We start from the raw sequence: 23076 nt of genomic DNA, 5'->3' as shown, positions 1-23076 counted from the left end.
GCCATTGTTTCATGTAAGTAAGTTCCAGAGGCTTCCAAGGTCAGCAACCTCTTATGATTCCCTCCCTAGGGCTTTGCTCACCCCCTAGGCAGGTCCTCGCACGCCTTGTGGGACATTTCATTTCCTTAGATCTCTCTACCCTTCTCACCGCACACCTTTGACCCACGTCCTGGAGGCTTGATGAGTCCTGCTCTCGCAGCTTGCTTGTGTGAGCTAATTATTTTTCTTTTTGCTGTCAGGAGTCATATGTAAGCTGACTATTACCAGTGTGTTCTGCTTAGGTCCCCTTTATTTTATTTACTCTAATTCTTGCTACAACAGGAAGTGTTATATGATGGTTTGAAGGATTTTGGTCAATTATAAGGAAGAACCTTCTAACAGTGACAGTTTTTTAACAATGGAATGTGTGACAGTAGCCAAGAAACACTTGTGGCACCACCCTTTTTGGAAATCTGGGGAAGTCTGTGATGCTGGATGAAGGTGAAAGACCTTTGAACACCCCTCTGGATGATACCTCCAGTCTGTGTAGGGCCTGACACTTAGTGTCTTAGTTATCTATTGCAGTGTAACAAATTGCGCCAAAATTCAGCAGCTTAAAACAACAAACATTTGTTATTTCACAGTTTCTGTGAGTCAGGAATCTGGGTGTTTCTTAACTGGATGCCTTTGATTCAGGGGGAGAGCTGAGAGAGAAAGAGAGATGGAAATGGAGAGCAAGATGGAAGTCAGTGTTTTTATAACCTTGGAAGTACCATACATCACTTTTTCCATATTTTATTCATTAGAAGGGAATCACTAGGCTCAGCAGGAGGGAGTTACACAAAGGCATCAACTTTGGGAGGGAGGCAGGATTGTTGACAGCCATCTTAGAGCCCTTTTAAAAGTTGCCTACCTCATTTGGGAAGAGGACAACGCTAGTTTGCTGAGACAGGTGAAGGAGTGGGTGGTGGTGGAGTAAGTTGTTCAGGGGCTAGGTGTACTATTTGCCTCTGTAAAGAGGAGAATTTATTTTGTAACAATAATTCACGAAGTCTTGAATGGTGGATTTAATGGACCAGGAATTCTTCTAAATCAATAGAGAGGGAGTCTCTTCTATATACGTAGCCTAAAAGAGGTATAAAACAATGCCCCTGCTCTTTGAGCACTTACTGTCTTGGTCAATAAAACACTAAATTATTCTTCAGTATGTTTATATTCTCCTCTTTGATATCTTCTATCATCAGAATCTTGTGGGACTCATGTCCCCAAGTCTTAGCGTGCCAACATTAATTCTGAAATCCCACTTGCTACCAAGTCCTAGGTGTTCATACGAGAAATTTAGTGCCTCATAAAAGCCCCACCTCCCTAACATATTCCAAGTGCCCCAAGAGATGCCCCAATTTGGGATGTCACTTGTTCTTAGTTTTTATCGCTCAGAGACATGGCACTCCTTTCACTTCTGGCTCACCCACAAAGTTCTCTGCTCCCCCTGAGCAATGCCCTCTACTGGCATTCCTCTGATCACTGATGTCGGTGGTCCTCACAGTGCCTCTGATGGTTGGAGGTTTCCTGCGGTGTAAGAGAAGAGCGGTGTAGTGTGTGCGATGCTCACTTGCCGAGGGGAAGATCCAAAGCAGCGCTTCTCAGACACCAAGGGACCCAGAATTTAGTAGGGTACTCTTCTATTCCAATGCAGAGATACATTTTTTTTATTAAGGTATCATTGATATACAATCTTATGCTCAGGTTTCACTTGAGCAACATTGTGGTTACTAGATTCCCCCTATTATCAAGTCTGTACCACATACCCCATTACAGTCACTGTCCATCAGCATAGTAAGATGCTATAGAGTCATTACTTGTCTTCAGAGATACTTTTTTTTGTAAGGGAAGATGCATGACTGCTCTAATAAAGGGCAAAAGTGACTTTGTTGGGATGGCTTCAGATATAGCAGCTGCTTCTACACTAGATACACATTCTCTTCTACTCTATCACTCATCATGTACCCCTCCCCAGCCCACGAGACATTTCTGCATGTGTCCAGCTCCACTTCAGATATAACACATGTGCTTCCCTGCCTCCCCACAAAAGACCTCCAAATTTCCATACAAGTAAGTGGATATGGGGGAGAGGGTGAAACCTAAGTCGACAAAAGGTATATAGTGAAGTTTTAGCCCTAAGGTGGAATTCTTGCTGCATGTAGAGAAACCATAATTCTTATTTCACAAAGCAAGATGATCTAGAACCTATCAGAAGTCATCTAGAGCAGGGGGGAGCACTGAATCATAGCCTCTGACTTCTGTAACTTCCTGGACTGAAACATGCACAGGAATAAAATACATGAGGCTGTAAACTGCAGCAAGGCAGAGAGCATGTGCGCCTGATCTTTGCCTCACCTTATCTTTGGGGTGGAGTCAGTGTCTGCAATGGCTCCATGAAGTTGTTTGGAAGCAGCCTGTCGTTGTCTTGCCCTTGTTCAGTTACACCGGTTGCCTGTGCGTCAGTATTTGAGAGCAGCAAAGTACCATGAGCTTGGTGGCTGACAGCGACACACATTTATTCTCCCACCATTCTGGAGGCTAGAAGTCTACAATCAAGATGCCAGCTAGGGTAGAATTCTTCCCTGCCTCTTTGGCTTCTGGTAGCTTATGGCATTCCCTGGCTGCCAGTCTCTGCCTCCTTCTTCACACTGCCTCTTTCTCTGTGTGTGTCTCTGTGTCTTCTCTTCTTGTGAGAACACCAATCACTGGATTTAGGGTCCACTCTAAATCTAGGCTGATTTCACCTCAAGACCATTTTTAAATCTGCAAATAGTCACATTTGAAGTTCTGGGTGGACCTGAATTTTTGTAAGACATTGTTACAAGCTGAATTGTGTACCCTCAAATACATACAGTGAAGTTCTAAGCCCCAGAACCTCAAAGGGGAACTGTAATTTAGAGATAAGGTTTCTAAAGAGGTAATTAAGTTAAAATGAGGTCATTAGTCTGGGTCTTAATCTAATAAGACTGGTGTCCTAAGAAGAGACAATCTAGACACAGACATGTACAGAGGAATGACCATGTGAAGACACAAAACAGTTATCTACAAACCAAGGAGAAAGGGCTCAGAGAAACCAGCCCTCCTGACACCTTGATCTCAGACCTCTATCTTCCAGAAACACTGAGCCTGTGATGGATGGGTTTTCTTTTTTCCTTCTCCATAGGAAGCAATATTGGGACTCTTACAGCCCATGACATGGATGAAGAAAACTCTGTCAACAGTATTTTAGTATACAAAATTGCAGAGCAAACCCCAAGATTTCCTGAAGAAGGACTCTTCCTGGTCCAAACCTACTCGGGAATATTCCAATTAGCTAAGCATTCCTTGAGGAAGCAAGACACTCCAAAATACCACTTGGTTGTGAACGTGTCTGACAAAGGTTAGTATCACATTTTCCATCAAGAGGGGAAATACTTGTTTTCCTTCTAGCTATGATCAGTTAGTCCACGCTAATGCCATTTAAGAGTTCTTGCTTCCTGTGTAAAACATACGCAGCAAGGAGCAGCTGGTCCAACATGGAAAAGGCCAGAGTTACAGCTCAGGCAATGTTATTGTGTTGGTCCCAGTCCTCTGAGAAGCAGATGCAAGAGGGGATTAAATGTGTAAGAATTTTATTAGGGGAAGTGCCTGTGAGCAAAAAATGGTGAGAGGTCCCCAGAAGTCTGTGAGAGCTATCAGATCACAACACAAGCCTGACCCTGAGTGAAGGAGAGAGGGAAGGAAGGCTAGTGGGAGTACCACAGACCCCTGAGCAGTCACAGGAAGGTTTGGCAAGATCATGGGGGAGTCCAAAGTTGGCTGTCAAAGGAGCCCCTGGTCCCCAGGAATAGACCTGCCCTAGCATGTCTGCCTTGCTCCACCTTTACTTCCACTGGGAAGCAGGTCCATGGTGCAAAGTGATGGATTTCAGAGCACAGCGTTAGTGCCATCTTGAATTAAGATTCTTGTTATTGGAGGTTGACAAGGCATGTTCTCACGGCTTCTGTGATCACGAACAAGAAAACTAAATGCATTTCCCAATTTTCCCTTTTGGACTCAAAGGATTCTACTGTGTGAAGGTGGGTAAGAAATGCATCTTTTGGGAAGTGCTGTCTTCTATCAGCTTCTCGTTGGCCATTTGACTATATCAGGAGACATTCTTCCCTACTCCTTATATAATTTCAAAGCAAGTGGTTCTTAATCTTTGTGGGGTCCCAAGACCCTTCGAGAACCTGATGAAAACTGCATTCTCAGACAAATGTACACATTTTTAGACATCTGTGCACAGATACACAAAAATACTTGTGCCCAGAAAGAGGCTTATTTTAAGGGCATGTACACTCCTAGGTTGAGAATCTTTCTTTGGGCTAATTACCACTATATCTTAGATCACCAAATAGTTCAGTAACTGTTATGCTAGGAGACACAGACTATGCAGATATGGAGAGTAAAAAAGTATCATTTCACACTATGCTTCACATTTTTTTCCCTTTACACAAATGTTGATATACTGAAAAGAACTGGGGTCTAACAGGCTCCCAATGCAGAATGTTTGAAACATAGTCATTTAGCAAATATTAAGGGCCTAGTATTTGTCTAGCATTATGTTAAGATGTTCAACAGAAGTGAGTATAATAAATCATCACTGTCCATGATGAATTAACAATTGCACACAATTAGCCATCCATTCTTCCAGCAAACAGCTACTGAATGTTGGCCTTGATTGAGGCATGATTCAGAGTATCGAAGTATCAGGTGGGGACTGATCATACCACTTCCTCCCTTACTTGGAGGGGAAGGAGCAGGCACCCCAAACCTTCCCACCATTAGGGGCAGAGGAGATGTAGGGTGGTAAGTGTTGGAAGTGTTCAGAGAAGGAAAGACAGCCAGCTGGGGTGCTGAGAGGGCAAGCTTTCTGAGAGGATGGTTTTGCACTGGGCTTTGAAGGCTACATAGGTTTCACTAGTTAGAAAAGAGAGGCTGCCTCACAGAATTGGAACTGTCTTGCTCAGGATCTAGCCTACCCCAGGAGGGGGCAGGTGGAGGGCAATGGGAAGCCTGGGGGAACTTCTCTCAGGCTGTCTGCAGCCCCCCTCAGTGACCTGGTTGTGGGTGCGGGCGGGGAGCCCAAAGTCATGTCGCAACAAAAACTGCCTGTTGGTAGCAAAATTGAAGCTATGGCTGTCATTCTCCTTGCCAGTGTTTCTCCTGCAGATTTCTGATTTTAATGCATGATTTTCAGTAAAAATTTTTGTTATGTGACTTTAATTTTCAGATTTCACGACCCGCTGTCACGTGCAAATCAACGTTATCGATATCAATGATCAGATACCGATCTTTGAAAAATCAGATGTGAGTAATTGTCACTCACTGTATTTTCCTTTGTTCATATTGCTTGACCCCTGCTTATCAAAGAAAGACACAGAGAGTAGTTAGAAAAAATGCCAGATGCAACAGGTAGCCTTAGTTAATGCACAGCTAACAAACCCAGACACCATCTTCAGCGAAATCTTCAGGGAACAATAACATTCACTGTTATAGTATCTGAGAACATCTGTTTATAAACTTCTGCCAGTGGCTCATTTATTCCAAGGACTGCTTAAAAGCTACAACCACAGTCTTTGTCAAATGAAAAGGAGTTGAATGGCTACTTGCAATTTGTCATTATATATTTTGTGACAATAAACAGATTACTGTTAGGTCTTAAGCATTTTTTAGTCAAAAATTTAATATTTGGAATATTGGCAATTTAAACTCATTTCGCATAAAAGTAAGAGAAAAGGAGAAGAAAAAAACCAATCTTTGTTTTAAATTTAAAAAAATGTGCTCAAGGCATTTGCAAGAAGTAGGAGAATTGCACAGAAAGAGCAGGAGAAAAAAGATTAGTTGAGAACATAAAAAAGTGTTTACTTATTTTGATGGCTTTACATTTGGGGTGGTTTTATCACTGCTCCCCTTAAAAGGATGTCTCTATGTGTTCTGGAACAGAGAGAAGCCCATTTGACTAGATTGTTATGTCATGTTTGAAGTCAGCTATGAGGCAGCCCAGAGCCCTATGATGATGATAATATATCAAAATAGGAACGAGGCTTTGACAAAGAAAGGGAATTGATTTATGAGAGGGTTTTGGGCAGTAAGAGACTGAACGTATCTTGTGTAACAGACACAGAGACTGAGCAACAAGAGATAGAGAGCCCACTTCTTCTCAGCCTTCATGATCTTTTCCTTGTGTTGTGATTTCCTTGCATTTCACCTACCTTGGCTTTTAGATTGAGGAGTCTCAGAGCTTTGAAATGCAAACTGGGCTATCGAGAGAGTGAGTTGGTTTCTTTCATTGTCATGTCCTCTCCTGTCCCTGCCTCTGGCCATTTTGAAGGTCACGATGCCCAGAGAGATGAGCCGGGGGATTTTCAGTGGCAGAGTGGGAGATGACCTAGGTCAGCGATTAGGAGCAGAGGCTTTGGCTCTGGACAAACCTGGGTTTGAATCCTAATTCTGTGACTCATTAGCTGTGTGGTCTTGCATGGATTTTATATCTCCAATTCTCTGCCCTTCTGTCAAGTGGAGTTGATAATACAGCCACTTAATAAGGTGTTTTGTCACTTATCTTCATTAAGTACAGCTGACCCTTGAACAATGTGGGACTTAGAGGCATCAACCCCCTGTACAGTAAAAATTCCAAGTATAACTTTTGACTTTTCCCATAACTTAACCACTAATAGCTTACTGGATTATAGATGGATAATAGATGACTGGAAGCCTTACTGATAACATAAATAGTCAATTAACACCTATTTTGCATGTTATGTGTATTATTTATGATAGTCTTACAATAAAGTAAGCTAGATAAAAGAAAATGTTTTTTCAAATTGTCACAAATCTCTAAAACATTTTCTAATATATATTTTTTTAAAAAACCATGGATGAGTAAACCTGTGCAGTTCCAACCCATGTTATTCAAGGGTCCACTCTACTTACTATGTGACAGGAATTAAGGGGCTTTAAGTGCAGTATTTCTCTTGATCCCCACAGCAGACAGGAAGCAGGTTCTATTATTATTATTTCAGTTAGCTAGATGATGAAATGGAGACTTAGAGAAGCCAGGTCACCCCTCTCATTAGTGGCAAGCCTAGGATTCATATCCAGGCTGTTTGATCCAAATAATGTATGTAAAGTACTGACACATTATAGGTACTCAATACATAGTAATTTTTTAATATTATCACTAATATAATAATTATCCTTATTAAACATATTGAATGTGGAAAGGGGAATTTGTTTTGAAATCCTACTAGTAGCTCTTTGAGACATTGTGTTTCCTGGTACAATGGATATTGGTCTATGAATATAGCTGATGTCAAAGTCAACTGCAACGTATTCATCAGTGGGAAAAACGTTCTTGCTAAGTATTGATGCAGACTATGACTTGTGTCCATCGGGAAACCAAAGAGACAAGTTTGCCCTTTGGCAATTATGCTTGATGACAAGGGACATTCTCATATTTCCTCTCTCTGTTTTCTTCTTAGTATGGAAACTTGACTCTCTCTGAAGACACGGCTGTCGGGTCTGTCATCTTAACCATCCAGGCCACTGATGCTGATGAGCCAAATACTGGAAGCTCTAAAATCCTGTACCGTATTACAGAGGGAGACAGTGAGGGATGCCTGGGGATTGAAACAGATCCCCAAACCAACGCTGGATATGTCATGGTTAAAAAGGTAAATAGCCCCTTTAATGGAATCTGTCTTTTTCATAGATTAATTTACTTATGACAGTACAAAGACTTACAAACAGAAGTGGTTTATTAGTGATGACCACTCAGGTATGGTGAGGGGCTCCTGGAGCACTGTCAGGCATTCTTGTCCCCCTGAAAGACAAAAAGTCCAGATTCTAGTTCTGGGTCTGTCATAACAGACCACGTAACCTTTATGAAGGGAGGTAGGATTGCCATATAAAATACATAAAATATAGGATAAATAATTTTTTGTACAAGTATATCCTATGCAATATTTGAGACATATTTAATACTAAAAATTGGTGTTCATCTGAAATTCAAATTTAAATATTCTATATTTTTATTTTCTAAGTTGGAGTACTCAGGGCTTTACTTCCCTCTTTGCAAATGTGGGGTAGGAGACTGGATGAGCCCTGTGAGTCCTTTAGGCTGTAGACCCTTTTTGATAATGAGTGGAAATTGGTAGCTCTTCTTTTAAGATTTAATAACCAGGTATCCTTTCATCCCTTCCTCTCCCCGCCCCTTACTTTCATCTGTTATGGAATTGCCAAGCCCACTAAGCCTTGCTTTGTCTCTCTTATAAGGACTGGGCAGTCTAGAGTCAATGTCTTAATTACCATAGTACCTGCTTCTTTGTACAGGATCTTCCCATTCTTCCCTCAATCTACACCCATCCCTCATCACGTACACCTGATCCTGAACTTTTCTTTGTGACTGCCTATCTATGCTTTTGAGTATGTACATGGTTTACCAGGTGGCTCAATAGGAAGCAGCACTCAGTGTCATCCGGTATGTTTAGAACTAAAAGGGGATCAGAGTTACAGCGATAGAGACTCTGCAAATGTGGTTGAATGCTGAAGGTTTATAGTACAGTTTGCTGAGGCTACAAAATAAGGCTCTGGAGGAAAGTTTTGAACCAGAATAAAGGAAAGCTGAAGTAGAGGGTAAAAATGAAGACAAAATAGAATAATTTCACAGACAATGGACAGAAACGCAGGGAGAAAAGTGCTGTGCTGAAGAAGTCCTGAGGCAGGCTGTTAAGAGTTCCGATTCCACTGCCATCACGTACTCCTGCTCTGACAACAGGCCTCACTGGGTTCTAGGAGGGGTTTGTGTGGAGACCGACTCAAACCATCGGCATTCTGTATCAGTCTGACACTTGGAACTGGAGCCTTTGCAACTTCATGGTTGTCTACGTGGAGAAAAAGAACCCCAGAAGGAAACGATAGAGGCAAGGGCAGTTTTCAGAGTTTGCAGTGGGTGGTCTATTCAAATGAAGTGTCTGTTCAAGTCCTTTGCTCATTTTTAAATCAGGTTATTTGGGGTTTTTTTGCTACCAAGTTGTAGTTATTTCTTGTGTATTTTGCACATAAAACCCATTACAGATACATGGTTTGCCAATATTTTCTCCCATTCCATAGGTTGCCTTTTTACATTGCTGATAATTTTCTTTGCTGTGCAGAAGCTTTTTAGTTTGATGTAGTCCCACTGGTATATTTTTGCTTTTGTTGACCGTGCTTTTGGTATCATATCCAGAAATTAAATTTCTCAGTCACAATTCTATCAGCTACTATTCATCTGAATTACAAATGTGCTAGCTGCAGGGAAAGTTCAGCGAGGAGCCCGTACTCTATAGCTGTAGCCTGCTTCCCTGTATGAAGCACTTCTGCATTCACTTTCCTGTGCTTCTCACAGCAACTTGAGGGAGGCAGAGAAAAGCCCCTTTGTGCAGATGACTTCCAGCCTGCTGCAAGACACAGTCAGGTCCCCAGTGGCAGCAGAGCTGGAAACTTGACGCAGATCTCTGGCTCTTCTCAGGAAATGATTTCTGTCGAGGCCTGCTGTTGCCATGACCCTGACCACATGATGCAACCTCTCAGATCAATTTTCTGATCTGTAAAAATGGGTGAAATGCTAGGTCCTTCTCAATAAGGATGTTGGAGGATTAGAAGTGAAAATACATATGTAACTTATACTGCACCCAGCAGATAGTAAACTTAATAAATTTCTGGCATTATCTTAATTCTGATTAATTAGAACTAGGGCAGATTCTGCCTGCAGACAGATATTTCCCGTCTTGCCGAGGGGGCCAAACTTGCCTAACCCAAGAGTCAAATGGGGTGTCCCAGGCATGGCTGACTCAATGTCTGCAGGGGAGGCTGCAAATCAGTCATTTTAACAAGTGCCCCGCAAAGGGGAAAAATCACTCCTTTTTTTCTCCTTTCCTCTCACAGTGCAACCACACTTCACTTCTGACACTAGATGTGTGGGTTCTCCATACACCAAACAATTCTCTGACGCCATCCTAATGGCCTACAATTTGACTCATTTCTGACCCATCTACCTGGAGACACTGGAGATCCCTCAGGCCGAGACTCAGGTCCACAAGGCTGCCCCACTTCAAAAACCTAGCTTGTGACCTGTACCTCTGACCAGTTGCCTGTAAGTCAGAGGTTCCCAGGTCTCCCCTCCTTGGGTTTGGCCATTTGCTAGAACAGCTCACAGAACTCAGAGCAACACTTACATTTACTAGTTTATTAAGCAGTAAAAGATATGATAAAGGGGGATTGGATTAAAGATGGCGAGGTGAGAGGAGAGACAGAGGCTTCCTCCTAAAACTGGATACAATTAGAAAATTTAATTGGCGCAACTAATCCTGAGAAAGCAACAGGAAAGAGGATGGCATCAGACTGCACACACCTGGAGAAAAGAGCAGACCTCAGCGAATGGAGTAATGTACCAGAGCTGTGGCTCCGTGGGACCCGAGCCCCTCCCCCACCCCAGCTCATGGGCGGGAGGAAGAAAAACAGAGCAGGGAGGGAGTGGAAGGCTTGGGACTGCTGAATACCTAGCTCCGGAGATCTGCGCTGGGAGCACAAACCTACATTTCATGGTGCTTTCATGAGACTCTTCTGATTATGGGGTTGGAAAGCTGGGACAGGTGGAGTTCCTGGGGACACTGGGATTCTGGCTACTTGTGGAAAGCAGGGATCCCTATCCGGCTGCTCTGGGACAAAAACTTATACCTGTGTGACTGGCCCACTGGCTCAGGCAGTGGAGACAGGCACAGCAGCCAGGAGGTGGGGAACAGCTCCTTCCTTCCCCCAGGCACCAGCACCACTCCCCTGTGACCCTCGACATTGCTTCAGGGGCTCAGCAGCTCCAGAATAGAGCTTCTGTACACTAGAGGGTGCCATGTACAAACATGAAATGCCAAAGCAACCTTTCCAGAGTAAAATTGTTAGTACAACTCCTGAGAAAGATTTAAATGATATGGACCTCGTGACTCTTCCTGAAAGGGAGTTCAAAATAAAAATCATCAACATCCTAATGGAGGTACGGAAAGACATTCAAGAACTCAGGAATGAATTCAGGTCAGAGATCCAATCGCTAAAGAACACGATGGAGGGTATTAAAAGCAGGTTGGATACAGTTTCTAAATGAAATAGAAACTAGAGAAGAGGAATACAAAGAAGCTGAGGCACAGAGAGAAAAAAAAAGGATCTCTAAAAATGAAAGAATATTGAGAGAACTGTGTGACCAATCCAAGCGGAACAATATTCACATTATAGGGATACCAGAAGAAGAAGAAGAGAGAGAAAGGGATAGAAAGTGTCTTTGAGGAGGTAGTTGCTGAAAACTTCCCCAATCTTTGGAAGGACATAGTCTGTCAGGCCCTGGAGATCCACAGATCCCCCAACACAAGGGACCCAAGGAAGACAACAGCAAGACACATAGTAATTAAAATGGGAAGGATAAAGGATAAGGACAGACTGTTAAAAGCAGCCAGAGGCAGAAATAAGATCACATACAAAGGAAAGCCCATCAGACTAACATAGACTTCTCAGCAGAAACCTTACAGGCCAGAAGGGAGTGGCATGATGTATTAAATGCCATGGAGCAGGAGGGCCTGGAACCAAGATTACTTTATCCAGCAAGATTATCATTTAAATTTGAAGGAGGGATTAAACAATTTCTAGATAAGCAAAAGCTGAGAGAGTTTATTTCCCACAAACCATCACTGCAATCGATTTTGCAGAGACTGCTATAGATGGAAGTGCTCCTAGGGTTGGATAGCTGTCACCAGAGGTAGTAAAATCATGGTAGGGAGGGTGGAGCAGCTGATTGCGAGGCAAATGCAAAATTAAATTGACTATCCCCAAAGTCAATCAAGGGATAGACAAAAAGTACAGAATTTGATACCTAATATATAAAGAATGAAGGAGGCAGAAAAAGGAGGAGAAATAGAAAAGAACCTTTAGATTGTGTTTGTAACAGCATACTAAGTGAGTTAAGTTAGACTCTTAGATAGTAAGGAAAGTAATCAGGAACCTTTGGTAACCACGAATATAGAGCCTGAAATGACAGTAAGTACATACCTATCGATAATCACCCTAAATGTAAATGGAATGAATGCACCAATCAAAAGACACAGAGTCACTGAATGGATAAAAAAACAAGACCCATCTATATGCTGCTTACAAAGAGACTCACCTCAAACCCAAAGACATGCACAGACTAAAAGTCAAGGGATGGAAAAAGATAGTTCATGCAAACAATAGGGAGAGAAAAGCAGGTGTTGCAGTACTAGTATCAGACAAAATAGACTTCAAAACAAAGAAAGTAACAAGAGATAAAGAAGGACATTACATAATGATAAAGGGCTCAATCCAACACGAGGATATAACCATTATAAATATATATGCACCCAACACAGGAGCACCAACATATGTGAAACAAATACTAACAGAACTAAAGGAGGAAATAGACTGCAATGCATTCATTTTAGGAGACTTCAACACACCATTCACTCCAAAGGATAGATCCACCAGACAGAAAATAAGTAAGGACACAGGGGCACTGAACAACACACTAGAACAGATGGACCTAATAGACATCTATAGAACTCTACACCCAAAAGCAACAGGATACACATTCTTCTCAACTGCACATGGAACATTCTCCAGAATAGACCACATACTAGGCCACAAAAAGAGCCTCAGTAAATTCCGAAAGATTGAAATCCTACCAACCAACTTTTCAGACCACAAAGGTATAAAACTAGAAATAAATTGTACCAAGAAAGCAAAAAGGCTCACAAACACATGGAGGCTTAACAACACGCTTCTAAATAGTCAATGGATCAAAGACCAAATTAAAATGGAGATCCAGCAATATATGGAAATAAATGACAACAACAACACAAAGCCCCAACTTCTGTGGGATGCAGCAAAAGCAGTCTTAAGAGGAAAGTATATAGAAATCCAGGCATATTTAAAGAAGGAAGAACAAACCCAAATGAATAGTCTAATGTCATAATTATCAAAATTGGAAAAAGAAGAAGAAATGAGGCCTAAAGTCAGCAGAAGGAGGGACATAATAAAGATCAGAGAAGAAATAAACAAAATTGAGAAGAATAAAACAATAGAAAAAATCAATGAAACCAAGAGCTGGTTCTTTGAGAAAATAAACAAAATAGATAAGCCTCTAGCCAGACTTACTAAGAGAAAAAGAGAATCAACACACATCAACAGAATCAGAAACGAGAAAGGAAACATCACAACGGACCCAACAGAAATACAAAGAATTATTAGAGACTACTATGAAAACCTATATGCTAAGAAGCTGGAAAACCTAGAAGAAATGGACAACTTCCCAGAAAAATACAACCTTCCATAACTGACCAAGGAAGAAACACAAACTCTAAACAAACCAATTACCAGCAAAGAAATTGAAGCAGTAATCAAAAAACTACACAAGAAAAAAACACCCGGGAAAGATGGATTTACCTCGGAATTTTATCAGACATACAGAGAAGATATAATGCCCACTCCTTAAAGTTTTCCAAAAAATAGAAGAGGAGGGAATACTCCCAAACTCATTCTATGAAGCCAACATCACCCTAATACCAAAACCAGGCAAAGACACCACCAAAAAAGAAAACTACAGACCAATATCCCCGATGAACGCAGATGCAAAAATACTCTACAAAATATTAGCAAACCAAATTCAAAAATACATCAAAAGGATCATACACCACGACCAAGTGGGATTCATCCCAGGGATGCAAGGATGGTACAACATTCGAAAATCCATCAACATCATCCACCACATAAACAAAAAGAAAGACAAAAATCACATGATCATCTCCATAGATGCTGAAAAAGCACTCGACAAAATTCAACATCCATTCATGATAAAAAACCCTCAACACAATGGGTATAGAGGGCAAGTACCTCAACATAATAAAGGCCATATATGATAAACCCACAGCCAACATCATACTGAACAGCGAGAAGCTGAAAGCTTTTCCTTTGAGATCGGGAACAAGACAGGGATGCCCACTCTCTCCACTGTTATTTAACATAGCACTGGAGGTCCTAGTCACAGCAATTAGACAAGACAAAGAAATACAAGGAATCCAGATTGGTAAAGAAGAAGTTAAACTGTCACTATTTGCAGATGACATGATATTGTACATAAAAAACCCTAAAGACTCCACTCCAAAACTACTAGAACTGACATCGGAATATAGCCAAGTTGCAGGATACAAAATTAACACACAGAAATCTGTGGCTTTCCTATACACTAACAATGAACTAAATGAAAGAGAAATCAGGAAAACAATTCCATTCACAACAGCATCAAAAAGAATAAAATACCTAGGAATAAACCTAACCAATGAAGTGAAAGACCTATACCCTGAAAACTACAAGACACTCTTAAGAGAAATTAAAGAGGACACTAACAAATGGAAACTCATCCCATGCTCCTGGCTAGGAAGAATTAATATTGTAAAAATTGCCATCCTGCCCAAAGCAATATACAGATTTGATGCAATCCCTATCAAATTATCAACAACATTCTTCAACGAACTAATTCATATGGAAACACCAAAGACCCCGAATAGCCAAAGCAATCCTGAGAAAGAAGAATAAAGTGGCGGAGATCTCACTCCCCAACTTCAAGCTCTACTACAAAGCCATAGTAATCAAGACAATTTGGTACTGGCACAAGAACAGAGCCACAGACCAGTGGAACAGATTAGAGACTCCAGACATTAACCCAAACATATATGGTCAATTAATATTCGATAAAGGAGCCATGGACATACAATGGGGAAATGATAGTCTCTTCAACAGATGGTGCTGGCAGAACTGGACAGCTACATGTAAGAGAATGAAACTGGATCACTGTCTAACCCCATATACAAAAGTAAATACGAAATGGATCAAAGACCTGAATGTAAGTCATGAAACCATAAAACTCTTAGAAAAAAACATAGGCAAAAATCTCTTGGACATAAACATGAGTGACTTCTTCATGAATATATCTCCCTGGGCAAGGAAAACAAAAGCAAAAATGAACAAGTGGGACTATATCAAGCTGAAAAGCTTCTATACAGCAAAGGACACCATCAATAGAACAAAAAGATACCCTACAGTAGGGAGAATATATTCGTAAATGACAGATCCGATAAAGGCTTGACATCCAAAATATATAATGAGCTTACGCACCTCAACAAACAAAAAGAAAATAATCCAATTAAAAAATGGGCAGAGGAACTGAACAGACAGTTCTCCAAAGAAGAAATTCAGATGGCCAACAGACACATGAAAAGATGCAAATTAAAACCACAATGAGATATCACCTCACACCAGTAAGGATGGCTACCATCCAAAAGACAAACAACAACAAATGTTGGTGAGGTTGTGGAGAAAGGGGAACCCTCCTACACTGCTGGTGGGAATGTAAATTAGTTCAACCATTGTGGAAAGCAATATGGAGGTTCTTCAAAATGCTCAAAATGGACTTACCATTTTACCCAGGAATTGCACTTCTAGGAATTTACCCTAAGGACGCAGCACTCCAGTTTGAAAAAGACAGATGCACCCCTATGTTTATCGTGGCACTATTTACAATAGCCAAGAAATGGAAGCAACCTAAGTGTCCATCAGTAGATGAATGGATAAAGAAGATGTGGTACATATACACAATGGAATATCATTCAGCCATAAGAAGAAAACAAATCCTACCATTTGCAACAACATGGATGGAGCTAGAGGGTATTATGCTTAGTGAAATAAGCCAAGTGGAGAAAGACAAATACCAAATGATTTCACTCATCTGTGGAGTATAAGAACAAAAGAAAAACTGAAGGAACAAAACAGCAGCAGAATCACAGAACCCAAGAATGGACTAACAGTTACCAAAGGGAAAGAGACTGGGGAGATTGGGAGGGTAGGGAGGGCTAAGGGTGAGGAAGAAGAAAGGGGGTATTATGATTAGCATGTATAATGTGGGGGATGTGGGAAAGGGGAGGGCTTTGCAACACAGAGAAGACAAGTAGTGATTCTACAACATCTTACTATGCTGATGGACAGTGACTGTAATGGGGTTTGTGGGGGGGACTTGTGGTAGGGGAGAGCCTAGTAAACATAATGTTCTTCATGTAATTATAGATTAATGATAACAAAATAAAATAAAATTAAAAAATTAAAAAAAAAGATATGATAAAGGGTACAGGTGGACAGTCAGATGAAAAGATACATAGGGCGAGGTCTGGGAGGGTCCTGAGGGCAGGAGCTTCTGTCCGTGGAGTTGGGGTGCACCCTCTCCCAGCACATGAATGTGTTCACCCACCTGGAAACTCCCTGAACCTCATGCTTGTGGGATTTTTATGGAGGCTTCATCACATACACAGAATTGATCAGTAACCTAGTCTCCAGCTTCTCTCTCCTTTTACAAGGACGTGGGGGTGGGACTGAGAGTTCCAAGCTTGCAGGAACGGTGAGCAGCCCCGTCCTGAAGCAGTCCAGGTGCCCACCCAGACTTGCTTCATTAGGACAAAAAAGCACTCCCCCCATCCAGGAACTTACAAGGGATTTAGGAGCCCAGTTTCAGGAACAAGATCAAAGACCAAATACTAGAACAGAAGATGCTCTTAGTGCTATTATCACTCAGGAAATTACAAGGGTTTTAGGAGCTCTGTGCCAGTAACTGGGGGAAAAGACCATTATCTATTTTCTATTATTTCACATGCCCCAAGTGATACTTAGGATTAAATAAGTTTTAGAAATGCTGTCCTACTCAATATTTACTGCTATCCAAAACTCTGGCCTGTTGTGGGGTAGGTCATGATACTCAGGGCCAAGCAGGTGTCACAGGAGCAGGGGGGCTATTTCTCTGAGCGCTGCCTGGCTCACCGGTAACTCTCTTGGAACCCCCTTTCTTAAAATCCAGGATTTTGTTTAGCTTTAGTTTTTTAAAAACCAAATGTCACCCCCTCTCCATTGTAGCTGGTCCTTTGAATTCTCAGCACGGGACCTATTTTTAACCAGCTCAAGTGTCATCTGGAAAACTAATGCGCACACTCTTTTCTCATCACTGATCACAGGTGAAAATGTTAAATATTCCCATTCTCATCTTCTCTCCCTCAGTACTTTTATCTCTGCCTCCAGGCTGAATCTAAATCACTGGGTTTGGCCTTTCAAGCAGTTGTGTGCAAAAGAGGAATCAAATAGGGCACTGAGCATGCTTTTCAGCTTATCTGATGAATCTGTCTTGCCAGATAGGACCCGAGGCCTTCCGGAGAGGCTGGGATGGGTCTCTTGACTTGGCTTTGCAGGGCACAACGTCCCTGTGTCATTAAAGACAACACACATGGTTCGACAGGGCTTGTCTTTGGTTAAGCTCTGTTGATTATCATTTGCTCATTTAGTATCTTTTATTGCTAATTTTTCTCTGGAAGATTTGGTTCAGTGATTTTCCTGGTGTAAAAATTAAGCAGGCTGCTCTTTTCCTCATTTGTTCTCCCATTCAAAGTGTTTCAGGAGCATTGACACCCTCTCCTAACTGGATCACCATAAGTCCATTCCTCACATGGCTGCTCCCAGGGTTATCTTTTTAAAACAAACCCAACCTTGTTAGTCTTGTGCTTAACACCTCCCTCTGCTCCTCAAGGATGAATTTCCAGCTCCTTAGCTTGATGTTCATAGTCTTCTCTGCCACTCCTTTGTATTCTCGACCTCGCACGTTTTCTTCTGCCAACACAGGCTGCTTCCTGTTTGCAGACATACTCTCTCGTTTCCTGACCTCTCACCTCTGGGGCTACAGTGAGGGGATGGGAACGCCAGGGCAGGCACTTAGGACCTGTTTGTTGGCGAGGATGGATTACTCTGCCTGAGCACACAAACAGTTGTGCTGCTCTCCTGGGCCTGGGCTTAGCTGAGCCAGGAAGGAACAGAGTGCGTCCTTTGTCCACGCGGCAGCCTGGCTCAGGGGCTGCTGCCTTTCTGCGCACCTGTGAGGCTTTCCCCATTTGACACTCCTGCTGTCACCCCCTGAGATGAGGAGTGGGTCCTGGAAGTGAGAAGCTCCAGCGTGCAGCAGCGCCACCTCAGATGAGGAGCCCCGTCAGACCACATGGTAGTGGTCAGGTCATCGTGGGGCCATGCCCTGTGGACAGTGGGTGTTTATCTCTAGGAGCAACCTGTTAGCTGGCTTACAAATTTTACATCCCATATATTATAACCAATCAATTGCTTCTTATTTTCTACTTCAAATGACCTTGAATCTTCACACATAGCTCTTTCTCTTCCATACGAGCAATGTTTCTATCGTGCTTTTTTATTGAACTAGAAGTTGCATTGTAATGTTGTGTGTGTTTGTGTGTGCATGGAGGAGAGGGGGTTCTGGACAGTGGGGATTTTCTACAGAACCTCTTTTCTACTGGAGCCCTTAAGGCTCTAGAAGGATCCAGGCCTTCTCATGTTTATATTTCCTGACTGATATGCTGCAGGGAAATAAGAAATAAGAAGTAAAGGTGAATATAGCAGAGTTCCTCCGCTTAGAGATCTTATGGCCAGTAAGGATCTCAAATAGATAAGCAGGTAGAGCCTGGGTCGGGTACTAGGAGATTACAGAAGACATGGAGCTTGTCCGTTTGGGGATGGAGGATGGGGATAGCGAAGCTGTCTGGAGAGGACAGCATTGAGCCAACTTCTGATGAGGGAGAGAATTTTTTCAGCTGTTAGGGAAGAGCAGGCTGAGCTAATACAATCATGTGTCCAACCGCCATGAATTCCTCTCTTCCCAAATGGTTGTTACTATTTATGTTTAGCTGATAAGACATTGATATCAAGTTAAAGGACTGACAGCTTGCCAATAGGTCCTGGGTCCTCCAGGCCTGGAAGAGTTTCCATAATCGTAATGTCCCTTGTGGGCTTGGCTTTGCTGCCTTCACCTTTTCAAGGTCCTGGGTAGCACTGAGATGCTGATGAAAGCTACTATCCTCTCCCTAGAAAAATATTTTCCCAAAAATAAATATATGAAATATTTATAATATTATAAATTATATATATATATGCACACATATATAATATTTAGATTTTGGTTTCGAGGGCTGGCAGACCCCTGGAAGTGCTTTAATCCAACTTAAGAAGCCAGACTTTAGGGGCTGTTTTACTTTTCAGCAGGTCTCTAGGATTAGGATTTTTCTCCTCCATGGACTCATGGGCTCTGCCTTGAGAGTGACCTTAAAAGTTACCTAAAACAAATTGCTTAAATGATTTTTCAGGGCTTTCTCTGCAAGCCTGTCACATATTGTTTAAGCCTATTCTTGAAAACTTCTAGAGTTGGGAGTTTATTATGTTTTGAAGCAATTCCTTCTATCTTGAGTAGCCCTAACTGTTAAGTTCTTACTCTTACTAAACCAAAATTTGTTTCTTAATTTTTCATTTCTGCTCCTGTCCAGCATGGCCTGGAGCAAGTGCAGATCATCTATCTTCGATTGTCTCTGCTAATCTCTCCTGTCCTTCATGAGTTTAAAGTCTTTTATTTTGGGGTTTGAGTATTGAGGTCCCTGGGAAATCATTCTCCATAATGTGGAAATCTCTGTAAAAGCATTTCCCAAGCTGTCTTCTGAGAACGCTTGAGAGAATCAATATGTTTCTAGGGAATGAATGAAGTATCTCAGGGCTAACTAAATTTGAAGAATGCTGCATTGATTTCTCCTTCTAGGAGAGCTATAATGCATATTAGTATACTAAAGGCTCTGATAAGCCCTGCAGCAAAGAATTTTCATTTCACATCTCTGTTACATTTAGAGAAATAGGTTTTTGCTGACATCAAATTGGGAACTCGTACTCTGGAACTGAGTTTTTTTAAAAAGAGTATGGGGAATGAATGTTTTAAGGAAGCTAATCATCCCCAAATTAATTTTCTTCTTTTTTTCCTCTATACAGCCTCTTGATTTTGAAAAAGCAGCTCTTCACAACATTGTGCTCCATGCGGAAAATCCTGAGCCACTGGTGCCTGGTGTAAAGTACAATGCCAGCTCTTTTGCCACGTTCACACTTACTATAACAGATGTGAATGAAGCACCCCAATTTACCCAACATGTATTCCAAGCACAAGTCAGTGAAGATGTGGCTATAGGCACTAAAGTGGGCAACGTGACTGCCAAAGATCCGGAAGGTCTTGACATAAGGTAGAGGAGAGCAGTACTGGGCAGGCCTGGCTGTGGGGAAGAGAAGGGGCAGAGAAGCTGGTCAGACTCCAGGGTTCTCCCTTAAGAGTGCAGCCGGTAACCTGAAGCCCTTTCCCCATGTACATGGTGAACTTGTCTTGCTTCCAGTAGGTGTCAGTACCCGAGGGCATCAATGAAAATCCAGACTCAGGTAAGTGGGAAGCACGTCAGGTCTATCCTAGTCTGGCCACTGCGGGTCCCCACTGAGAGCTGGTGAGTTCGGGAGATGTGGCCCAGAGACTGTGCCCCTGTACACAAAGCCAGGCGCTGTGTCTGAACCAGTCCTGGGGGCCAGGATTTGGAGGACAGGTCCAGCCTAGGCCCTAAAGCGGGCTGGAGTTCTAGACAGAGGGAATGAGGCAAAAGCCCAACTGGACAGACCCAGCGACCTGCCAGGTCTAAGGGCATCTTCTAGATGTAGAGTGCACAGGTTCCTCAGATCTCCAGGTCTGGGGCACAGCCTCATTCCAGAGTCTACCCCTGGAGAGGCTAGTGCTAAGGCTGGGGTGGTTAAACAAAATGTGTAAATCTTTCCTTTTTAGCAATTCTCAACCTTTTTTATTTTTTCAGTGCAATAGGACCCACACAGATTTGCCTTAAAATATTTTGATGATAATTAACTTGCCCGAGATTTATATGTATGTGTATATTTCTGTATCTGTATCAGTATCCATATCCTCTTTAAGATCATATAATTACTAAGCATATAGATAGGACTAGAACCCATATCTCTTGCTTCTATTGTATAACATTAGCTCTACCATCTATGGCATGACATATTTCAGCACGACTTAATCCAATGCATATGGTTATAAACAGTAATTCCTTTGGTTTCTCTAAACATCTGAGGGGTGTCTCCTCCCAGTGAGCTGTCATGTAGGCACCTGGAATGAGTTCTGAGAGCTGTTTCTGATTGTCAAGGATTAAAGTTCCTACCTACTGTTATACTCTTTACCCCCTTCTCTAGTTTTGTAAAAACAAACGTAAGAGAGGAAAAACCAGTGGGGCTATACTGTCAGAGTCACAAGTTATGATGGGGCACAGAATTTTATAGTTTGACAACCACTTATTGTTTAACAAATGCTTCTCCTTCCTTCATGAGAATGATATAAAAATCATTGGTCAAAAGCAAATGAATAAAAATCTGAGTTTATGAGTTGAGAAAACAAAGACAATGAGAAAACTTCTCAGATGGATCAAGGAAAAAATATATGTACCATTAAGCTGAGATCAGGAAGATGAGAAGATTGAGAAGCTGAGTGTTCTGTGAGAGAAGCCCTGGGAGACAGATGAGGAAAGCATCTCAAGAATGAGGACTGATCACTGGTTCTGATGCCCATAAACTGAGAATCACGGATCACTCCAAAACTTTGGCCTGAGCAAGTGAATTCTTTTTTTTCTGTCTGCTCCACAAACTTAGAATCCATCAGCACCCAACGGACCCCAATCCAGTCCACCAGCAAATAATAGATTCTTTCATTAAATGCACCCAGAATGTAACTGCTTCTCACCACTTCCGGCATGGTCCAGGCCACCATCTTCTCTCTTCTGGATCCATCCTGCCATTTGTCCACTCCACCTGGAGTCTATTTGCTGCAATCAGAGTGGTCTTTTAAAAAAGTAAATCAGATCACACGACTCCTCTAAAACCCTCCAAAGGGTTTCCAGCTCGCTCAGGATGAAATCCCCAATACATAGGGTTTCTTGTTCATCACCTATAATACAGCCTAACAGTGCTTGGCATATCAATATACTAACATTGGGAAAAAACTAATTTGGTAAATTAACACATTATAACTTTTTAGTCATTCTCTTATTCTGGAACATGTGGGTTGTTTCTCATATTTTTTATTGTATAAAATGTTTTCAATATAGGTATACATACAACTTTTTGAAGTACTATTAAATTGTTTTCTATTTCAGGAAAATTTGCAGAGGTGGGATTCTTTGGTTTAAAAACATGGACATCCTTATGGCTGTGCACTTCTTCCCAAAGGGCTATACCAATTGGTTTTCCTGTGCTTCTAGCCTTTTTCTCTCAAATTCATCTCTCACACACCCACCAATGATTTCTGCTGAAAACACAAATATGGCTAGGCCACTTTCCTGCTTACCATTACATGCCTACCCAAAGCTCTTCACATGTTCTGGCTCTTTCTAATCTCCTTGGCATCATCTTTTGCCATCCATCCTCTTCTCCCATTTTTATTCCACCACTGATGAATGTTTGAGTCCCCCATACCCACTAAGTTATTCCTTGACCTCTCTGGGTTAGCTCATGCAACCCCTTCTGCTGCAAGCATCCTCCTTTTTTCTTGCCTTGTTAACATCAACTCCTTCAGACAGACTTCTCTGATTCCAAGAGTTCCTCTGGGATTCCACAGGACCCCTTTCATTGTTTTACCGCATTTTATTAGAATTGTCGTCTTTTGGTCTACTGTTTGAGTTTTGCTAAGCATTCAACAGATGCTAAATGAGGGGATTACTGTGCCACCAGCAGCCTTTGAGTATCCACCCATTCACACAGTCTCTACTCCTGGGTCTTTAAGTTTTCTTGGAGGGGGTGGTTTACTAATCAGTTTTAAAAGTTTCTTCCAGGTTGCTTTAATTGGAATTCTTTGATTGCCAAGAAAGTTTTACTTTTTTCCCCTCAGAATTTGTGACTATACCATTTCTAACAAAACAAGTAGAACTACCACTTTGTAATGATGGACAAATTCTCCTTTTGAAGATAGATGGTATGCAAGTAAAGCACTGATATTAGATAATAGTCCTGTAAATATGTTATAAATAATTTGCAAGGCATAGTGCT

At 41.8% G+C, this 23076-nt stretch overlaps 1 protein-coding gene across 5 annotated transcripts in view; it reads left to right on the top strand.

Moving 5' to 3' along the window:
• The window catches only part of CDH17 (cadherin 17), a 102728-nt gene that overhangs the window by 64168 nt on the left and 15484 nt on the right, over positions 1-23076 (top strand). For all 5 annotated transcript variants that reach the window (XM_017648912.3, XM_017648911.3, XM_036995507.2 and 2 more), the window contains 4 exons: positions 3185-3400; positions 5276-5352; positions 7527-7718; positions 19981-20225. In XM_017648912.3, coding sequence (XP_017504401.2) covers positions 3185-3400; positions 5276-5352; positions 7527-7718; positions 19981-20225 — 730 coding nt within the window. The remainder of the gene's footprint in view (positions 1-3184; positions 3401-5275; positions 5353-7526; positions 7719-19980; positions 20226-23076) is intronic.

The sequence above is a fragment of the Manis javanica genome, chromosome 2 (genome assembly GCF_040802235.1).
Source record: "Manis javanica isolate MJ-LG chromosome 2, MJ_LKY, whole genome shotgun sequence".
Taxonomy (NCBI): domain Eukaryota; kingdom Metazoa; phylum Chordata; class Mammalia; order Pholidota; family Manidae; genus Manis; species Manis javanica.
This window is presented reverse-complemented; position numbering and strand designations above follow the sequence as displayed.